Genomic DNA, 18,505 nt, shown 5'->3' with positions numbered 1-18,505 from the left:
TTGCTACTTTTGTAATTTGTGTCTTATTAAAAAGTCAAATCACTGTCCCTTCAGATAATCCTCTTTTCCTTTTCTTGTGTTCAAAATAATGAGAGTTTTCTATCACAGAATCGTAAGGCTCTGCCATCTTCCTTTCTGTCTGTTCTTGCATTCTCTCATTGCATGTGGGATTCAACGTGATTACAATCATTTTAATTCAGCAATAAACTTTTTAAAGCAAATTATCTAAGCTTAAAAGTAACTTGTATTACAATTTTTAAAAAGTCACTCAAATATTATTACTTAATTTTGAAAGTATTGTAACACTTTACACTTTACTTAGAAAAGTAATATTATTACTTAACTCGTGTTACTTGTAATGTGTTACCTCCAACACTGATGATCATTGTGGCAAAGCCAATTAAACAGTGGATTTTATATCTGTGACCCTCAGATCCCATTACATTTTAATCTGCTATAAGACAAAAAGAGCAATGATTACAGTATTTTATGTCCATTTTTTTGTGTGCTAGTCCAATCTTCCCAGCAGTTCGAGTTGAGACTCAGTTCAGTGACTTTTTGGATGGCCTGGGCCCTGCTCAATTGGTTGGTCGACAAACCCTTGCCACACCAGCTATTGGTAAGATTGTCTTACTTGTGAAACTTTTAAAGCTTTTTTAGCATTCAAGTCCATATCTCTTTTGCTGTAATCATTTACAAATTTTACTTAATCACATAATATCAGTATATGGTTGAAGACAAATTAGCTAGGAATAATTTAATTTATTTATTTTCATTTTGTATTTCCCAAATTAAAGGTCCAAAAGATTCCCAGTGATTACCTACTATATTTTTCTTCTGGAGTAATTCCTAATTATTTAAGTTTGGCAGAATTTTTTTATGTAAGATAATGGGTAACACTTTATTTTTATGAAGTCTGCTTAATATCTGTTGATATGCTCATTTGCAAGTACATACTGTATCAACTTATGCATGTAGATGCAATATAACTTAAATTCAACAAACAGACCATCAAAACAAAGTGTGACCAATGTAAACACTTACTTTTATTCTTCTATAAGCTACAAAAAAAAACAATGTTATAATTAATTTCTTAAGTTATGAGAAATTTTTTAAATTAACAAATTATTTTTTAGTTTCTACATTTTCATATTCATTCTTATTCATTTTCTTTTCATCCCTCAATGCAGAAGGAAAATCAGGGAATCACTAACAGGGGCTAGCCAGTGACATAGGTCCAGAATTGGTCCCATACATGAGCTCATTTGTGCTATTTTGACTGCTATGCCATAATGAATTGTGAAAATAACTCATCGAAAAAGGCTTCAAGACCAAGCAGAATCCTGTGTTGGCTGTCAGTACAGATTTTGAGACTCCAAATTTGGCTTTGCGTGACTTCCCATTCTGAAGTTATGCCGTGCCAAATTATGACTGAGAAAATTATGCTGGCCAGTTTGCTATTTGCCTAATAATGATAATAGGCTAAACTTTTTTTTAATTTAAAATGAACAGATTCTGATTTTTTTTCTAATAATATTTGATGTAATAAATTAGTATTTAAAAAAATAAGTATTGTATTTTTGTATATGTTATTATATTATTTCTTTATTCTGACTATGTTCCCTTATCAAAAGCTCTGAAGCACAAAATATGAATATGGCATGACCACAACTCACTCCTAAAGCAAAGGGGAGATGAGCCTCTGATTGGTTTAATGCCCAAAACATACCTGTAACTGAATGTAAACAACCCTTTTAGTCCATGTGCTGGGCACACCGACCATTTTTCCCATCCCTAAAATAGCAAAAGTGAATTCAGACACACCCTAAATGCATATTCTTGTCTATATTTTACAAAATATATCAAACTTACAAACCTAAATTACTTTGATATTCAGCACAAAATTTAAGGATAACTGGGGAAACAACAGCATGTCAGAATACTTTTTTTCAGCATGAATGATTTAAACAAATCCATTTAGCAAATTAATTTTAATTAAAATGTACAAACTATATTTGTTTATTCTGTGGTCGCCAGGTGACATTCAGATTGGCATGGTAAATAAGAAAGGCCAGCTGGAGGTGGAGGTGATAAGAGCACGAGGTCTAATCCAAAAACCAGGATCCAAATCCCTGCCCGGTGAGTCACTTCTGCTCTATTCTGAACTCACCGCTTGTGATTCAAACTTCATATGTATCATATTACTTAGTCACAACATAACTCATCAAGAAAACAGAGCTAGTCAGTTATGTTAAGTAATATCACTGTATTCATAACTGCCTAATTTGATTCACAGCTCCATACGTCAAAGTCTATCTTCTCCACAACGGGGCATATGTAGCTAAGAAGAAGACAAAAATTGCACGCAAGACACTCGACCCGCTGTACCAGCAGACGCTACAGTTTGAAGAAAGTCCACAGGGAAAAGTGTTACAAGTGAGTCATTGAGTTTATCCGCCTTTTTTTTACACTTCTAGTTTAGTTCTACAGCTGTAGAGATTCAATACGGTGTGAGAAAACGTCATTGAATCCCTCAGGAACTGTTTGAAAAAGAAAACTACGTTTAAATCCAAGGTGAGTGAAAAGTTAGTAGGCAAAATGTAGTGGCTATAGAACAAGTCATGAAAAAAACATCCTCTAAATAGACAATAGTAAATGGTAATCAGTATTATGTGCATTGGCGATAAAAGGGAGTATTACAAAAATGGACTTAATTATAAATTTTTTAATGCCTACCCACATGACAAAGTAGTAATGTATAGGTAATACCATAGTGTTTTTGAACCATACGTCGATAAAATATATTATACTGAATGTATTATTATATTAACAACTCTTTAAATAAAGGATAAAGTACACTCAGGTGTTTTTTTTATTGAAGAATAAAGCTCGACAGACATCAGCAGATGGGCCCAAAGTTTGATATGCTTTATTCTGTGTAAATTTCTCACTGGGTGTACTACAGAATATGCCACTTATTACATAAGCACTACTTACTTACCTAAACCTAAAAATTCAACCCAGGCTCATTGTGGAAACGTAGTCCTGCGGACGTTTCTGGAGACCACGGAATATGTCCCAGCGGGTACGTACGGCTGCAGTTTTTGTTTTCGCGAATCTGCGAGAGGCTGCTGTTGCGCGCTTTTTCGCACCTCAGACACCTCTCCGCGCCCGTGCTGTTCTTGCGTGAACCCACCAGAGGCCGCTGTCCAACTGACCGGATGATTGACTCCTCCTTCCCTGAACCCAACCGATTTTACCGATCGACCCGCCCGTCCGCTCGCTTTCCTAAACCCGAGCAACAGTTCACAAAAGCCGTCCAAAAAAAAAAGCCCTGATTTTTTTTTTTTATTCCACTGCGTTTTCGGATTTCGCCGCGTTCTCACCCTGTCACGAAACTCGTTCACTTCATTTTTGGGATTCTGTTTTCGTCTTACCCGATTGCTGTAACTGCTTATCCCCGGACTCGAAACCGGTCGCCGTGGTCGACCCCTCTCCGCATCTCGAGCCTGCCGACGTACCCGCTGAGCTGAGTGGACAAACTGGTTGCAGCGGGGAAGCCCTCCACAAGGAGGTAAGGCAAGCGCGAAAGGGAACAGCGTCACACCGCCCCGCAGCGTTCGCTTGAAAAAAAATAAACGCGGCCGTACGTACCTCCCGGGACATATTCCGCTGTCTCCTGAAACGTCCGCGGGACTACGTTTTCAGAATGAGCTTAGGTTGTAAAAATTAGACACAACACATTGTAATAGATTAATTATTTTTTAATTAAATGCTGACAGAAATGAAAACGTCTGAAAGGAGGATACACTAACTTACTTATTAATCAATAACAAGAAAGCACCAAGTTAAAATCAGTGATGAGACAGACAGGCATATTAACATGGATGTGAACCATACCCTCCCATTTTTCCTGAGATTCTCTCGTATTTTACAGTTTTATCCCACTATCATCCCGTAAAGGTTTTCTTCCATATTTCTCCCGAATTTTCAATCTTTCTCTGAAGGGTGGCAATAAGCATTAAAGAGCCGATCCTCCCTATACACAACCCATACCGATGAACCACCAGGGGCCACCCCTTGCTCTTAAATGTGAGTCTGTTCTGTCCTTTCGTTTTATTTAGGCACAAAAACACTTTGAAGTAAATATAAAAACAGTAGGATTCCCTTTCCTTTTTATTACAGGTGCTGTTGTCCCTCCTAAGCAATCCTCAAAACTGATATATAGAGGTGCATCAGACTGTCAGCTGACTAATTTTGATGTTAAAATATTTGTTAAGCTAATTTAAATGAAGACAATGGTCTAATTTAATTAAACTCTGGGACCCGACTCTGTGACGTCATTCTTTCGCATTCTTTAAATTTTTAATGTCCGTACTAGCCCAATACCCTCATAAGTGGTTCCGTTCTCTCATCAGTTGGAATAGAATAACTTTTGCATAGATTATGATAGAGACATTTTTATTTTTTCTATGATTACTGACATGTTCAGGAACCATCAAAATTAATTACAGCAACCAAGACCACACAGTTTTAAATTTGAGTTTACAAAAAAAAAAAAAATTGCCTCTTTGAAGGGGTTTATTATAATACAGACAACATATATAATTATTTTAATCTCTTTTAACAGTGTTTTATAGAAAATTAAAAGTGAGTTTTTTAAAACGTTTGCATTTACACCTCTGCATGTGGATTTTGGAAGCTTTTAAATCCAGACGGAAAGCCCAAAATAGCACTTCACTTTTTAGGTTTAATGAACAGTAAAACAGTATAAATTCTGTATTAGGAAATAGGAACTCATTGAAAATAAAGGAAATAAATCTCAATGCATACAGCATTCATTTAACAGATTTAGTATTAACTGTACAAATGTTGACAAAAAAGCAACAATTAACATGAACATTTATTTTGCGCTATTGTATTGATAGATCAGAAAAACCTGTATTGTAAACTGTGGTCGGAGGTGGAATTTACCTGTGATAACAGCTTATTACCCTGTGTAAGCAGGGTAGCTTTAGTCATGTTTACATCACCGACTCCTTGTGTCTCATCCACCAAAGTTATCCTTCCCTTTCTTGAGGTAAACTTCAAAAACTACCCTGCTCACGTGCATGATCAACATGGGTTGAAAAACTCGCATGTTCATTCAATTTGCTCAATGACAAAAAATAATATAGATTGCGAAACCAAACACATGAGAATTAAAGTAATGAGCCTTGTTTACAAATGTAAGGAGTAGAATTTTCTCCTATTCTATCCTATTTGTCCTATTTAATGATATTATCCCTCATAAAAGTTTGCAGTAGTTATGACAAAAAATGTTGTTTTCAAACAAAAACAAATTTGTTTATGCACAAATAATAGCCTAATGTAAAATTTAAAAGCAAAGCATCAGTAGGCCATTTGTATTGGGTACTGGGTACTGGGGTATTGGGAATGAGTCGTCTGCAAATGTCAGATTAATTTGGATGGCCTCATGCATTTGTTAGCAAGAACTTAGCACAGAAAATGCACTGTGGCTGGGTCAGGGACTCTTTGCTTCAAGAAAATGGAATAAAACCACAGTTCAGCTAACTATCTTGGTATTTCCTGCATTTCGTGTTTCCAGTATTGCGAGTTTTATAATCTGGGTCCTGTAAAGCTTCCAAAGGTTAATCAGTGAGACTCTTTTTTGTGGAGGATGAATTACAAATTTGTTCATTTTTTGGTCAGCCAAAATTTTCATCTTAATTGTTGACTGCTAAAATTTGTTTAAAATATGACGCGACCCCCACAGAGCTCGCTAAGGCCCCCTTGTGGGCCAGGACCCCCCTGTTCGGAACCGCTTGAGTAAAGTACTGATACCAGAAAAATCTACTTAAGTACAGTAACAAATTATTTGTACTACATTACTTCCCATGTCTGTACTACAGTATGGTTCAAAAACACTACAGTATTAAAGATACTAAAGATAACTTTACTAAACTGTTGTATTTTTTCATGTGAGTCATTATTTTTCACCTGCCCTGCACTGTAGATCACACTGGCGAGATCAGATATTATTATCTTTCATTATGTGACCCAAGGTGAGCATCCACTAATGAATCAATAAACAAATGTGTTGATTTTCATCCTATTAGGTAATAGTCTGGGGAGATTATGGACGCATGGACCACAAATCCTTCATGGGAGTTGCACAAATCCTACTAGAAGAGCTGGACCTCTCCAGCAATGTTATTGGCTGGTATAAACTTTTCCCGCCTTCTTCCCTAGTCGACCCGACTCTTGCCTCTCTAACTCGACGTGCTTCTCAGTCATCCCTGGACAAGGACAATTCACCGGCACCCACCGGGGTCCGATCATAGTGGACTAACAAAAATAAAGCACATTCAATACACGCCGAGAGACAACGGGACAACAATAAGAGCCAGGCAGAAAATGCGATGAAATAACACAAAGCTTTGTTCAAATCTGACAATCACTCCTGTGACTTTGTTTTTATGTCTCCTCTATGTGGGTAGCCCGTGTTCTGCCAAATTTGTTTGTCCTCGACAAAACCATTTGTTTCTCTCACTGAGATTTAGGGCTGTCTTCACTAGCACATGGGAAGCACCGCTTTTGTGGGCGACATTAGAAAGCAGGGTGGTCTTCAGTCAAGTCTTCATTAAAGAAATAATGTACGTTAGCTAGTTTTTAACAGAGCATCAGAATGTATTAACCCAAAAACAAAGGTGACCTCTGACCAAGGGATTGTGGGGTTTCAGTTGAGGCCCTGTTTAAACCCTGTTTGTACCGAACGTCAAAGGTCAGGCGCTGTAAAGATGTAGGGTGTCCCCTGGGGAGGTTGTCCGGAAGGGCAGGGCCCTTGTTGGTGCCTAAACCTGGAGGACCCAAAGCCATGGTCTGTTTAGTTTAAAACAAACAAACAAACAAACAAATAAAAAGATTATGTAGTTCCTCTGTTTTCAATGTGACTGCTAACGGAGGCCAAATTTATTTTTAATTCTGTTTATTTATTTCCTTTTTTTTTTAAATAAAATAAACTTGTCTAGCACGTTTTATTGAAAACAAAAGGTTTGTGTTGTCCAGTGTACTGTGAAAAAAAGAGGAAATGCTAAACTGGAAAATGCGTATCTGGAAAAACACATGTTTCTTTGCACATTTAGCAACTTAAACTATTACATTATCCTACAGTACGTTGCAATACATCATCTTATTCAATACGATCCATTGTTAGATGTTTACAATTATCATTAAATGCTATTAAAAAGTATATATTTAGTTAACGAAACACTATATGTAACAAGATTGTGTACTTGAACGTTTTCCAGATTTGAGTAAAGATAATCTGTTTTCATAAATCTTGAGACATAATAGAGTTTTTCAGATGCTAAACTTCACTGTCAAAAAAATCTGTTCTGTATTTAGTTGTTCAGGGCAGCACGGTGGTGCAATGGGTAGCATGATCGCCTCACAGCATGTAGGTTTAAGCCTCGGCTGGGTCAGTTGGCATTTCAGTGTGGAGTTTGTATGTTTTACCCGTGTTCGCGTGGGTTTCCTCCGGGTGCTCCAGTTTCCCCCACAAGTCCAAGCACATGTGGTATAGGTGAATTGGGTAAGCTAAATTGTCCATAATGTAGGTGTGTGAATGAGAGTGTATGGGTGTTTCCCAGTGCTGGGTTGCAGCTGAAAGGGCATCCACTGCGTAAAACATTTGCTGGATAAGTTGGCGGTTCATTCCCCTGTGGCGACCTTCGATTAATTAAGGAACTAAGCCGAAAAGAAAACAAATGAATAAATTTAGTTATTCACGTGTGTTTTTTGTTTATTCAGTGCTATGAATTACATTATGGGACCTTAAACTCAGATTTGGCGGCTTTTGATGTTGAAAACAGTCGACACTGCTTTTTAACAATGTGGCTTGACGCAATATATTTTATAAGAAATAATATCTGAAGAGTTCAGATGCAAAAACCTTTAAATGTAGGTTCAGTAATTTTACATTAATGTTGATGAATAAGGTATTTCCATTGCATTGAAAAGTGAATAAACTGAACATAAACATATGAGGTTGAGGACAAATGCTTGCTTTCAAAAGGCATTTTAGATGGCATTTAGAGGTTTTTGCATCTGAACTCTTCATACAGTTGAAATCAGAATAAATAAACCCCCTTTGATTTTTTTTTCTTTTTTTAATACTTCTTAAATGATGTTTAACAGATAAAGGAAATTTTCACAGTATGTCTGACAATATTTTTTCTTCTGGAGAAAGTCTTATTTGTTTTATTTTGGCTAGAATAAAAGCAGTTTAAATTTTTTTTAATAACCACTTTAATGTCAAAATTATTAGCCCCTTTAAGCTATATTTTTTTCGATAGTCTACAGAACAAACCATTGTTATACAATAAATTGCCTAATTACTCAATCCTACCAAATTAACTTAATTACACCTAGTTAAGCCTTCAAATGTCACTTTAAGCTGTATAGAAGTGTCCTGAAAAATATCTAGTCAAATATTATTTACTGTCATCATGGCAAAGATAAAATAAACCAGTTATTAGAAATGAGTTATTAAAACTATTATGTTTAGAAATGTGTTGAAAATATCTTCTTCGTAAACAGAAATTGAGGAAAAAATAAATGAGGGCTAATAATTCTAACTTCAACTGTATATAATTAAGTATGTAAAATAACAGATAAAGTACTGACAGTTCATTACCAGATATTTTGTTTGACAACACTAACCCAGACAATGTATCACTTTAAACTAGGCATGCATGAGGCAATAACTGTTTTCAGTTTGGCAGTTTGGAAAAGTCAGATTTTAAAACTGCCAAAATGTTCTGCTATACCGTCCCTAAGGTATATGTAAGTTTTTTTTATGTTTTGTTTTAAAGTTTTTTTAGGACAACAGTATCTCCAGCAGAAAATATATCCAAAGATCATTGTTTTTGAAACTAATGAAGACAGCAGAGCAGAAGTCAACGATTGATTTAAATTATTTAGTTTACTAATGAAAAATATTTTAAACGTTTCTCAAAATAAAATATGTTGTGTTCAAAGGGGAAAAAGTTTTCATGTTTTACCAAGACATTTAAAAAATATATATTTTAGAGCAGTAATCATAATACCGTCAAAACGTGATATTTTTATCCAAGGTTATCATACCGTTAGAATCTAATACTGACCCATGCCTACTTCAAACTATTTAAACGTTTAAATAAAAGTGACTTGTTTTGAAACTTCGAAAAGATCAAGATTGCATAATGTAATTTAAAAGCATAAATAAATGAAGAAAATTCATGAAACAAAATACAGAATACAGTAGTGTAACTTTTTGACTTCATTGATGGTGTTTTTAGTAGATGTACATTTCCTATTTTAATGTGGCTTAGAAGAAGCCACCAACTCTGCGACAAGCCCTTGCACATGAGTCTTTATTTTGAATAAAGAACGCAAGCACAAAAGCTTGATTTTAAAATACAAAAATTAATCTATATATATTTTTAAAAAATCAAGCCAACAAGCATAATTTAATTTCCACTTTGTGTACTTAACAGAAAACAAAAAAAAGAGTCATGCAAATTCCTCTTGTGTGTCTCTGTAAATGTTGAAGTGACCAATCAGATTTAGCCATCGCAAACATGACCACCGATCATCTATCAGGCCACTTTCCTCCAGTGCGACGGAGCAGCATGACTCGGATCAGTTCCCAGCTGCATGCACATTTTTTTTGTAAAACAGACTACACAGATGTTAAAAAGTAACAGAAATAGATATGTGTTAGTTCAACATACTGTAGGCCAGCTTGTATGTTGCATGTACCTGTACAGTTTGCTTGTACTTGAATATAAGAGATAAATCAAGAAAAGAAGCCATTTGCTTTCACTTTTCAGATCAGCTAAAAAAAACAAAAAGGAAATAGTCCATGTCCTCCATTCGGTGCTGAATGTTGCAACATTTTTACTTTCCATATATACATTTTCTTTTCTTTAGATTGTTATTGTTTTTTTATATCTCTTTGGGGGCAAATGTGCTGTACTGTAACACTGAACAAAAACTAACCTCCCTCCTCTTTTACAGATTTTACTGTATCATAATTTACCTCAAAACCACAGAAATTAACATATAAAATGTGTATACATCCCATAAAGTTATTCACAACAGATACTATATCATACATACATACATAACAGTATCCATGTCGAATATAATGTAGATGCAGATGAGACTTACTAGCGCATGTGTTGTAAATATGAGATAACCATGTGGTTAAGCCATATTTGCAAAGGGGCCAAGGCTTACTTTTGAGAACAACCATCCCGAAAACTAGGGACCGCTGAGCGGACACCTTTCTTATCATATGGGTCCAAATCTAGAGCTCTCACTGTCACTTTTAGAGGGCTCGATCACTCCGCTCTAAAGCTGTAGCCAGATCCTCATTTTCTCTGTGCTTTTTTTTTTTTTTCGAGCCAAACCTCTTCACCTCTGCTATGAACACAAAATCTGAAAAAAAAAGGATTGTTTTTCTTCATGAGAGACCTTTTTTTTTTTTTTTTTTACTTGATCAGTATTCTCAAGTAGAGGGGAAAAACAAAGCTGACTGTTTACAACTTCTAGTATGTGTTCCACTGAGATGATGAAAAAGAAAAAGTATTCACTGCAACATTTCTGTTTGTATACAGGTGTGGCTCATACGATGTGTATGTTTTATATTTAAAAAAATGGAGAAAAAAGTTCATTTTTATTATTTCCAAATAAAAAAAAAGTGTGTGGAAGAAATTTCAACCTGGTGTTTGGTCTTTGACTTCATTTATTGGTCTGCGGTGGTAGATTTGACCAGATTTTAGAAGGATATTAACGCAAAAATGAAAATCCGGTCATCATTTATTTATTCTTTCACTTGTTCCAACCCAGTTTGAGGTTGTTGTTGTTGTTGTTGTTTTTATTTCTCTTTTTTTTAGGTTTGAGGTTGTTTTTATCTTCACAAAAATATACATTTTGAAGAATGTTGTAACCACTTGTTTTTCCTATGAAAGTCTTAAATATACCTTCTTTTAAGGAAAAAAAAAAACAATTGAACTGGGCTGCATTTCCCAAATAACCACATGACTCATGGCTGAACTGTCATTGTATACCGTCTGCATCGTTTGGGAAAAGAACAATGTAGTGAGGAGTGTTTCTCTGTTGCAGATCCATCATTTGAACCATGTTAGTTATAACGTAAAATATAACTATAACGATATGATGCTCTAAACGGAGTGGAGTAACTACTTCTTTAGAGAAGAACCCCACAATTTCTTTGTGCTAATATATCGTTTTACATGTACACGCATTTAAAAATTATCCATTATTAGTTTTAGTAAAACATGCACTCATTTTACATATTGTTTGAAATATATGTAAACGGCACATATTGAGCCATATGTTTCCTTTAGGAATAATATTGAGAATATTCTATAGTCAATTCTAAAAAAATAAAATCAATTACAAAAGCTAACACATATTCTAATATCATATATAAATCATATAAATAAATAAATAAATGATGAGACAATTTAATAAGAAATTAAATTTAATATTTATTATTTATCAAGAAATGTAAAAAAAATCCTACCTGAATAATATTAATAATATTAATGATAATGATGATGATGATGATGATGAAGATTATTATTATTATTATTATTATTATTATTATTATTAAGGAGGATATTGTTTATTTTTTATTTTAATTTTTTAAAAAAGTCTACTTTTACAATTTTACACATGTTAACCACTGCAAAAATGTTCTAACCAACAGGCCCATGTCATATACAGTACAGATAATTAATAACCTACTGTAAATGAAAAACATTAGCGTATGCTATGTTTTTTGTTTTTTACAAGCTTTGGAGATTTAACATAAATTCCACTTTTAAATAATAGGTCACCTATAGCTTTCGTTATGAGTCACGGCTGTATTCAAAATGACATCAATGTTTTCAAAGCGCACTATGCAATTGTAAACATGAAGATAAAAACTAAAACTTAACTGTAAAAATACTTTGAAAGCAAATCACACCTAAGAGTGATGACTTTAATGCTTTTGTTTATCATTCCAAGTTTAAATGTCCATAATGTTCTAAACGACTAGGCAAAGGGGGGATAAGTGGCAATAGAACACAGCAAGGAACTATGTTTCTAACTACAGCTCCAGAGGTGTAGTTGCAAGGATACAAGTTTGCCAAGCAGTTTACAAATGACTTAAGCAATGACTGTACAACCGAAATGTTGCCAGACGTCTGATTTTGAGAGGATGGGCCATCCTCTATTTTAACTCCACTCATCTTGGTCTGCTAACATTACTGCTGCTGCAATCTGAACTCACGTGTGACAGCAGGTGGAACGTAGCTCACGTGCAAACAGCTCAACTAATAAGAGAAAACGGACGTCATATCGTAATCCAATCGTCATAACGCCACGATGCATATCAAGACATTTTTGCATCGCAATAAATCGTACAACAATAAATCGTTACACCCCTAAAAAGTGTACAGTATGTAATATTTGTATAGTCAAGTCAGTAGTTAAGAAAAAAAAAATCACCATTATTACTCCAGTTTTTAGTGCAATCCGAAATCATTATAAATGCTGAAGTGCTTTTTTTTTTAAATACAGTTAATGTTGGCACTTATTCCAGTAGTGGTTTTTATTATGAGCTTTTGTCACTCTTGGTAATAACAGATTCATCATTGATAATTATCAGAACTGTTTTTAGAAGTAAATCAACCTATTATATTATATTATATTATATTATATTATATTATATTATATTATATTATATTATATTATATTATATTATATTATATTATATTATATTATATTATATTATATTATATTATATTATATTATATATTCTTGTATATAATACATTCCATAAAATCGTGCAGCACAGAAATTACATTAAAAATACATTGACATTGAAAACGGCTGTTTTGTATTAAACTAACATTTCAAAATAATTGAAGAGTTTAGATGCAAAAACCTCTAAAAGCCATTTGATATTTCAAAAGATTCTAAAATTAGCATTTTTTCTCCAACTCTTGTGTGTTGGCTCACTAATTTTACATTTACAGTATAGTGATGGAGATGTTGTCATTGCAATAGTTTTTATTTATTTTCAAGTGAAATAACTGAAAATAAATATGGGAGGCTGAGAAAAAATATCTTTTTAGGAGAAAATTTACATTTTCAACAGCATTTAGAGGTTTTTGCATTTGAACTCTACAAAATATCAAATACTGTATATGGATCACATAAATGCAAACTATTAAGTAATATGTTCAATCAACTGATGTGTGTTCGTGTTGCCATTTTTTACATCCTGTTTGATTTAGTTAAGGAGTAGTAACATGTCTTGTTTGACCCTCATCCATGACCTTGCTATGATGGAATCATCTGAAGGTCGCAAGATGTTTCCATCCATTTTCCACCAATAATTTTTTTCGTTGTGGTTTTCAAGTACAACAAAAACATGGAATACGAGTAATTTTTCATTACTACACTGTACACGTGTAAGTATGTGTTAAAATGTGAGTGGGAAAAACTAAATATGGACAGACACTGTTTACTGTTCACTTTTTGATGGAGAAAGCTGTATTATTGGGTTGAATTAGGGTTATATTTTTCACACTTTGTGACGTAGCAATAAATAAATAAATAAATACATAAATACATCAATCAATCAATCAATCAATAAATCAATCAATAAATGAATAGATAATTAAATAAACAAAATATTATTACTGAGACCACATTGATAAATGTCCTTTTGACACATAAATGGCAAAATAATTTTGTTTTTTGTACATTTATTTAAATATCACATGTAAAAACAATATACATACAAATTGAGTTTGAGACCTATCTGTAAAACATCATCATTATTCATCATATTTTATACTAAATACAGTTGAAACTGAAAAAGTACTTCTACTTTTTATGCACAAACATTTGTCCATAAAGCACTCAAAAATGTTTTTTGCTGCTTGTCCAAACTACTTATTTAACATAATCTGAATCAACACAATCCTTGAGGTTTTGGGGGGACAACTGAATTGTTTTGGGTTCAATCCACTTAAATTTGTTAAAACATTTAAGTTAACTTAATTGATTTGTGTTGGGAGAACATGAAGGACTTGTGTAAAACCCAGTATTTTTTTACAGTGAGTGATAGTTCACTCAAAAAAATGATTTTTTTTTTAAATAGGGGCAATTTCTGCCCCTATTTACTCCCATTCAATAACTTTTATGAGATTCTTCTTTTGAAAGCAAAACAGGAAGACTATACACTGACATCTATAGCACAAAACGAAACAATTTTTTTTCTGTATATCTTCAATTGTATTAGGCAGAAATAAGCTGATTATAAAGGATTCTAATTAATATAAAACAATTTTAGAGGTAAACTGTATCTTTTTACTGTACCATACATGAACTAAGGATGTTTGTTGTCACTGTTAAGCCACATTTGAGCTTGTAATACATTTCATCGCTTAAAAAAGGGTTCAAATGTTAATCATAGGAGAGGAAATGATACTAAATGATACTTAAAAATTCTTAAAAATCATAAGTGTGTGTGTGTGTGTGTGTGTGTGTGTGTGTGTGTGTGTGTGTGTGTGTGTGTGTGTGTGTGTGTGTGTGTGTGTGTGTGTGGGTGGTTGCGTGCAAAGATCAGTGACCTTTTTTGTGTATTTTGTAGCTTTTTCCTTTTATATTTCACCTTGCATTAAGATGATTCAGTCGATAAAAATGTATCTCGTGTTGTCTATTTTATTAGAATATTTTAAACACATACACTTGTTTCCCTGAACTGTTACTCAATCAAATTTTTGGCCAGAACGTTGCTGTAAAAGTGGTATATCCTGCCTCACTCTCTGCGCCTTTGACCAAACTAATTACTGACCTATGGTTTATCGTAAATCTCACCAGCAGAGGGCAGACGTTTGTCAGAAAGTTCTTCAGAGAATCAGCTCAGTTTGTAATGTGGAGAATGATGAATTCAGCACTCTCTCGGCATCTTGTCAGGGCTCGGCTTGTTTGCAATGCTCAGACTTAGCCCTGTAGGCCAAGAAGAATTATGTAACTAAAAAAAAAAAAAAAAAACACTTGCGTAGCCATAATTTTACACTGTAGATTTCAGAGCTAATTAGCAGTGATCAGTAGCTTTTTAATCCCACATAAACAAATATTACAGTAGTGTACCATAATATAGTACCTATATTATACTGTATAAATAAATTATAGTAGGCCTATTTACAGTACTACATCACACTCTTGCACTTGATACAGATAGGCCTGAATTGTATTACTGTATAGTTTTACTAGCAAACTGTTGTGTATTTTAATGTAACAAATATAGCAGTATAGTCTTTTTGTTTATAGTAATATATATATATATATATATATATATATATATATATATATATATATATATATATATATATATATATATATATATATATATATATATATATATATATATATATATAGTTTCAACACACCATAACATACTATAAAATAGTATTTTTTCATGTGGGGTGAAAACTCTAACTACTTTACCTATACAAGTAGACAGGCCTCATTAATGAGCCATCCAGGTCAAAAGAAACAATATCTATGCATTTCAGTAAACATATACAGTACTGTCCCTCACCATCTATTGCAGTCCAACATGATTGCATGTCCTTTCCCTGCATCCTCTGGAACTCGCGTCACAGCAATTAGCCTGATACATGTCCCTGTGTTCAGCCAATGACCCCAGTGCTGCACTCATGACTGATGGCAAGCGATGGTGCTGGATGCAGCAACAGAGGTCATGTCAAGCAGGGGGGATTTCCATAGTAGGCTTTACCAGATCTTTTTTTTTTTTTTTAAGTTTCTCGGAATATATACAAAAGAAAACAAAACAAAGAGTCTCATTAAGACCGGTCCTGTAGCACGCAGATGGTGAAATGTACATTTTTCTATTCTTGGCTCTTGATGAGCCAGAATGCATGTGAGTCTGAGGGTAATTATGTTTTCTAATGTAGACAGTCGGAACTTCATTGCACACTGTTTTTTCATACTTGCTAGATTCTGAGTCATCATATGTAAGGGTTGAGAAGAACGTGGATTGCAGCCAATGATGAGGCACAAGTAAATGATCACTCAACAGAAAAAAAGAGACATGCAAGTAAAAAAGGAGAGATAAACTGAGAATTAAATGTGTGTGTTGATGTGAGTCATCAAATAAAGCTTTATTAAAATGCTTGTGTAGAAAAGAAGATGAACAAGTGAATTTAGTCTCACAGTCATGGTAATATATGGAACAAATCCAGTGCTCGATTCTGCTTACTGTAACACACATGATGCTCTCTAATACATAAAAAGGTGCTTTGAACAGAACCAAATGGGACAGTTCATACCAAAAATGAAAATGTAGCAACAGTGAAATCATGGTCCATTGTGATTCATAAAATGCTAATAAAGAATGCAAAAAAAAAAAAAAAAAAAATCTGTAAATCCACCACAACCTAAACATGTTCATGGAGAACAGCCTATTGTAAACAGTCATATGTAGGCAGGCTACTTAAACACTCTACTTATTCATTCATTCATTTTCTTTTTGGCTTAGTCCCTTTATTAATCAGGAATCGCCTAAGCTGAGTGAACCACCAACTTATCCACGTTGTGTTTTACGAAGTGAATGCCCTTCCAGCCACAACCTATCACTGGGATACACCCATACACTCTTTCATTCACACCCACACTTCGGCCAAAGCTTGATCAATTCACCTATACTGCATGTCTTTGGACTTTGGAGGAAACCGGAGCACCTGGAGGAAACCCACGTCAAATGGGGACACCATGCAAACTCCACACAGAAATCCCTGTCGCAAGGGCTCAAACCAGCGACCTTCTTGCTGTGAGGTGACAATGCTATCCACTGCACTACCTTCACTCCCACTATACGTGAAAATAAATTGTGTGCAATTTCAATGAGGAAAACTGACTTTACATAGATTAGTTTGATATGTTTATATAAACATGACCGTGAAGCTCAGACTGTTGTGACCACATACTAGGCCTACCTCATGAACTCAGTAAATCTTGAGGAGTCACTCTGTTTCTCATCTGTTTCTGTTTTTATCTTTCAGCTAAAAATCTTATTAAATGTTTTACTGAAGACAAAAAATAATAATTTATATCTTAGATAACCTGCGGGAGACAAAATTAACAGAAAACGTTATTTTTTGTGAGCTATCTCTTTAAGAGGAAGCACACAAAGCCACAGTTTCCCCGAATAATGCTGCAACTAAAAGTTAGTGAGAATTTGATATGGCAGATAGCCTACCCTTGTACATACTGTTCGTCTGCCGCTTATTAAACTTAATTTCTTCGTCTGAGCATCGACTTTTGCATGACAGTTAAACTTAAGCGTCTAATTTAAGAAACAAATTAGGTCATGTTGCTGATTTGCATGCGGATTTCCCGAAGATCAAAAGATGATTAAGCATTTAGCGTACTTTTTTACTGCTCACAGATGGATCGTTATGATACAGCGTAAGATCAGCCTTTAACTGTAGGGGAGGGCGAGAATGCCCACACAGACACAGAAAATACACTGTGTGGATTTTATTTTAGGTTGAGTCACATGGGCTGTCCGACGTCAGTTATACTATTGCCTCTGAATAAAATGGTAACTGTGATAATAGTTAAAAATGCCAAAATATTTTTTTTTCACAGATCTTTTTTTAACATATAGGCTAAAGTGATTATTATTATTATTATTATTATTATTATTATTATTATTATTATTATTATTATTATTATTATTAGGCTTCTACTAGCTAACTAATGATGATGATTGTAAAAATAATAATGAAATTATTATTATTATTATTATTAAGTATTATTATTATTATTATTATTTTAATTATTATTAATAAGTATTATTATCATTCTTCTTATTATTATTATAAGTATTATTATTATTAATATTATAAATGCTTTTGCTATTTTTAATACAGTGATAAAAAATATGTTGCGATTGAGAAAAGAACTAAGCTGCTGTTGCCATGGTTACATCATCAACTGAACGCGATTTCTGTTGGTAAAGGTATGTTCTGATATTAAAAGGACATCAAATTCTTGACTACAGCTAATTTGAATAATTTGAAACAGTTTTTTTTCAACGCAGTTGTTCCCAAGGTCTGTCACTAGAGAATGTTCAACTTAACACAACGGTTTCAAGAACATGTTTTTATGCAAATAAACATTTAACTAGCCTATGTAAACACAATGGATCCTCAATCGTTATCTTTTTTTCCGGCTGAACTCGCATCACTGTTTATTAAATTACTAACAGAAGTGTGAGAATGCCGCGGACCGAAGTCAAAAAGGACAGCGTGCTAATTAGGCGTATTTACATGAATATTAGGCTACGGAAACGCGTGTGCCACAGCATGAGCGCGCAGAATGGCACAGTTGATTTCCTGTGCGA

The 18,505-nt window shown here is 34.0% G+C and overlaps 1 protein-coding gene across 46 annotated transcripts in view; it reads left to right on the top strand.

Moving 5' to 3' along the window:
* Positions 1 to 10,761, top strand: part of rims1b (regulating synaptic membrane exocytosis 1b) — a 143,121-nt gene extending 132,360 nt beyond the window's left edge. For 43 of the 46 annotated variants that reach the window (XR_012406952.1, XR_012406960.1, XM_073952286.1 and 40 more), the window contains 4 exons: positions 513 to 619; positions 2,038 to 2,139; positions 2,297 to 2,436; positions 6,120 to 10,761. Coding sequence is in view for 41 of the 46 variants with exons in the window: in XM_073952286.1 (XP_073808387.1) it covers positions 513 to 619; positions 2,038 to 2,139; positions 2,297 to 2,436; positions 6,120 to 6,344 (574 nt within the window). In the remaining 5 variants the exon portion in view is untranslated. The remainder of the gene's footprint in view (positions 1 to 512; positions 620 to 2,037; positions 2,140 to 2,296; positions 2,437 to 6,119) is intronic. The other 3 variants (XR_012406955.1, XR_012406962.1, XR_012406956.1) reach the window with 1 other exon arrangement.
* Positions 10,762 to 18,505: the final 7,744 nt, after the last annotated feature.

This window comes from Danio rerio, chromosome 1 (assembly GCF_049306965.1).
Source record: "Danio rerio strain Tuebingen ecotype United States chromosome 1, GRCz12tu, whole genome shotgun sequence".
NCBI classification, from domain to species: Eukaryota; Metazoa; Chordata; class Actinopteri; order Cypriniformes; family Danionidae; genus Danio; species Danio rerio.
Note: the sequence above shows the minus strand (reverse complement) of the source record. Positions and strands in the feature narration are given on the sequence as shown.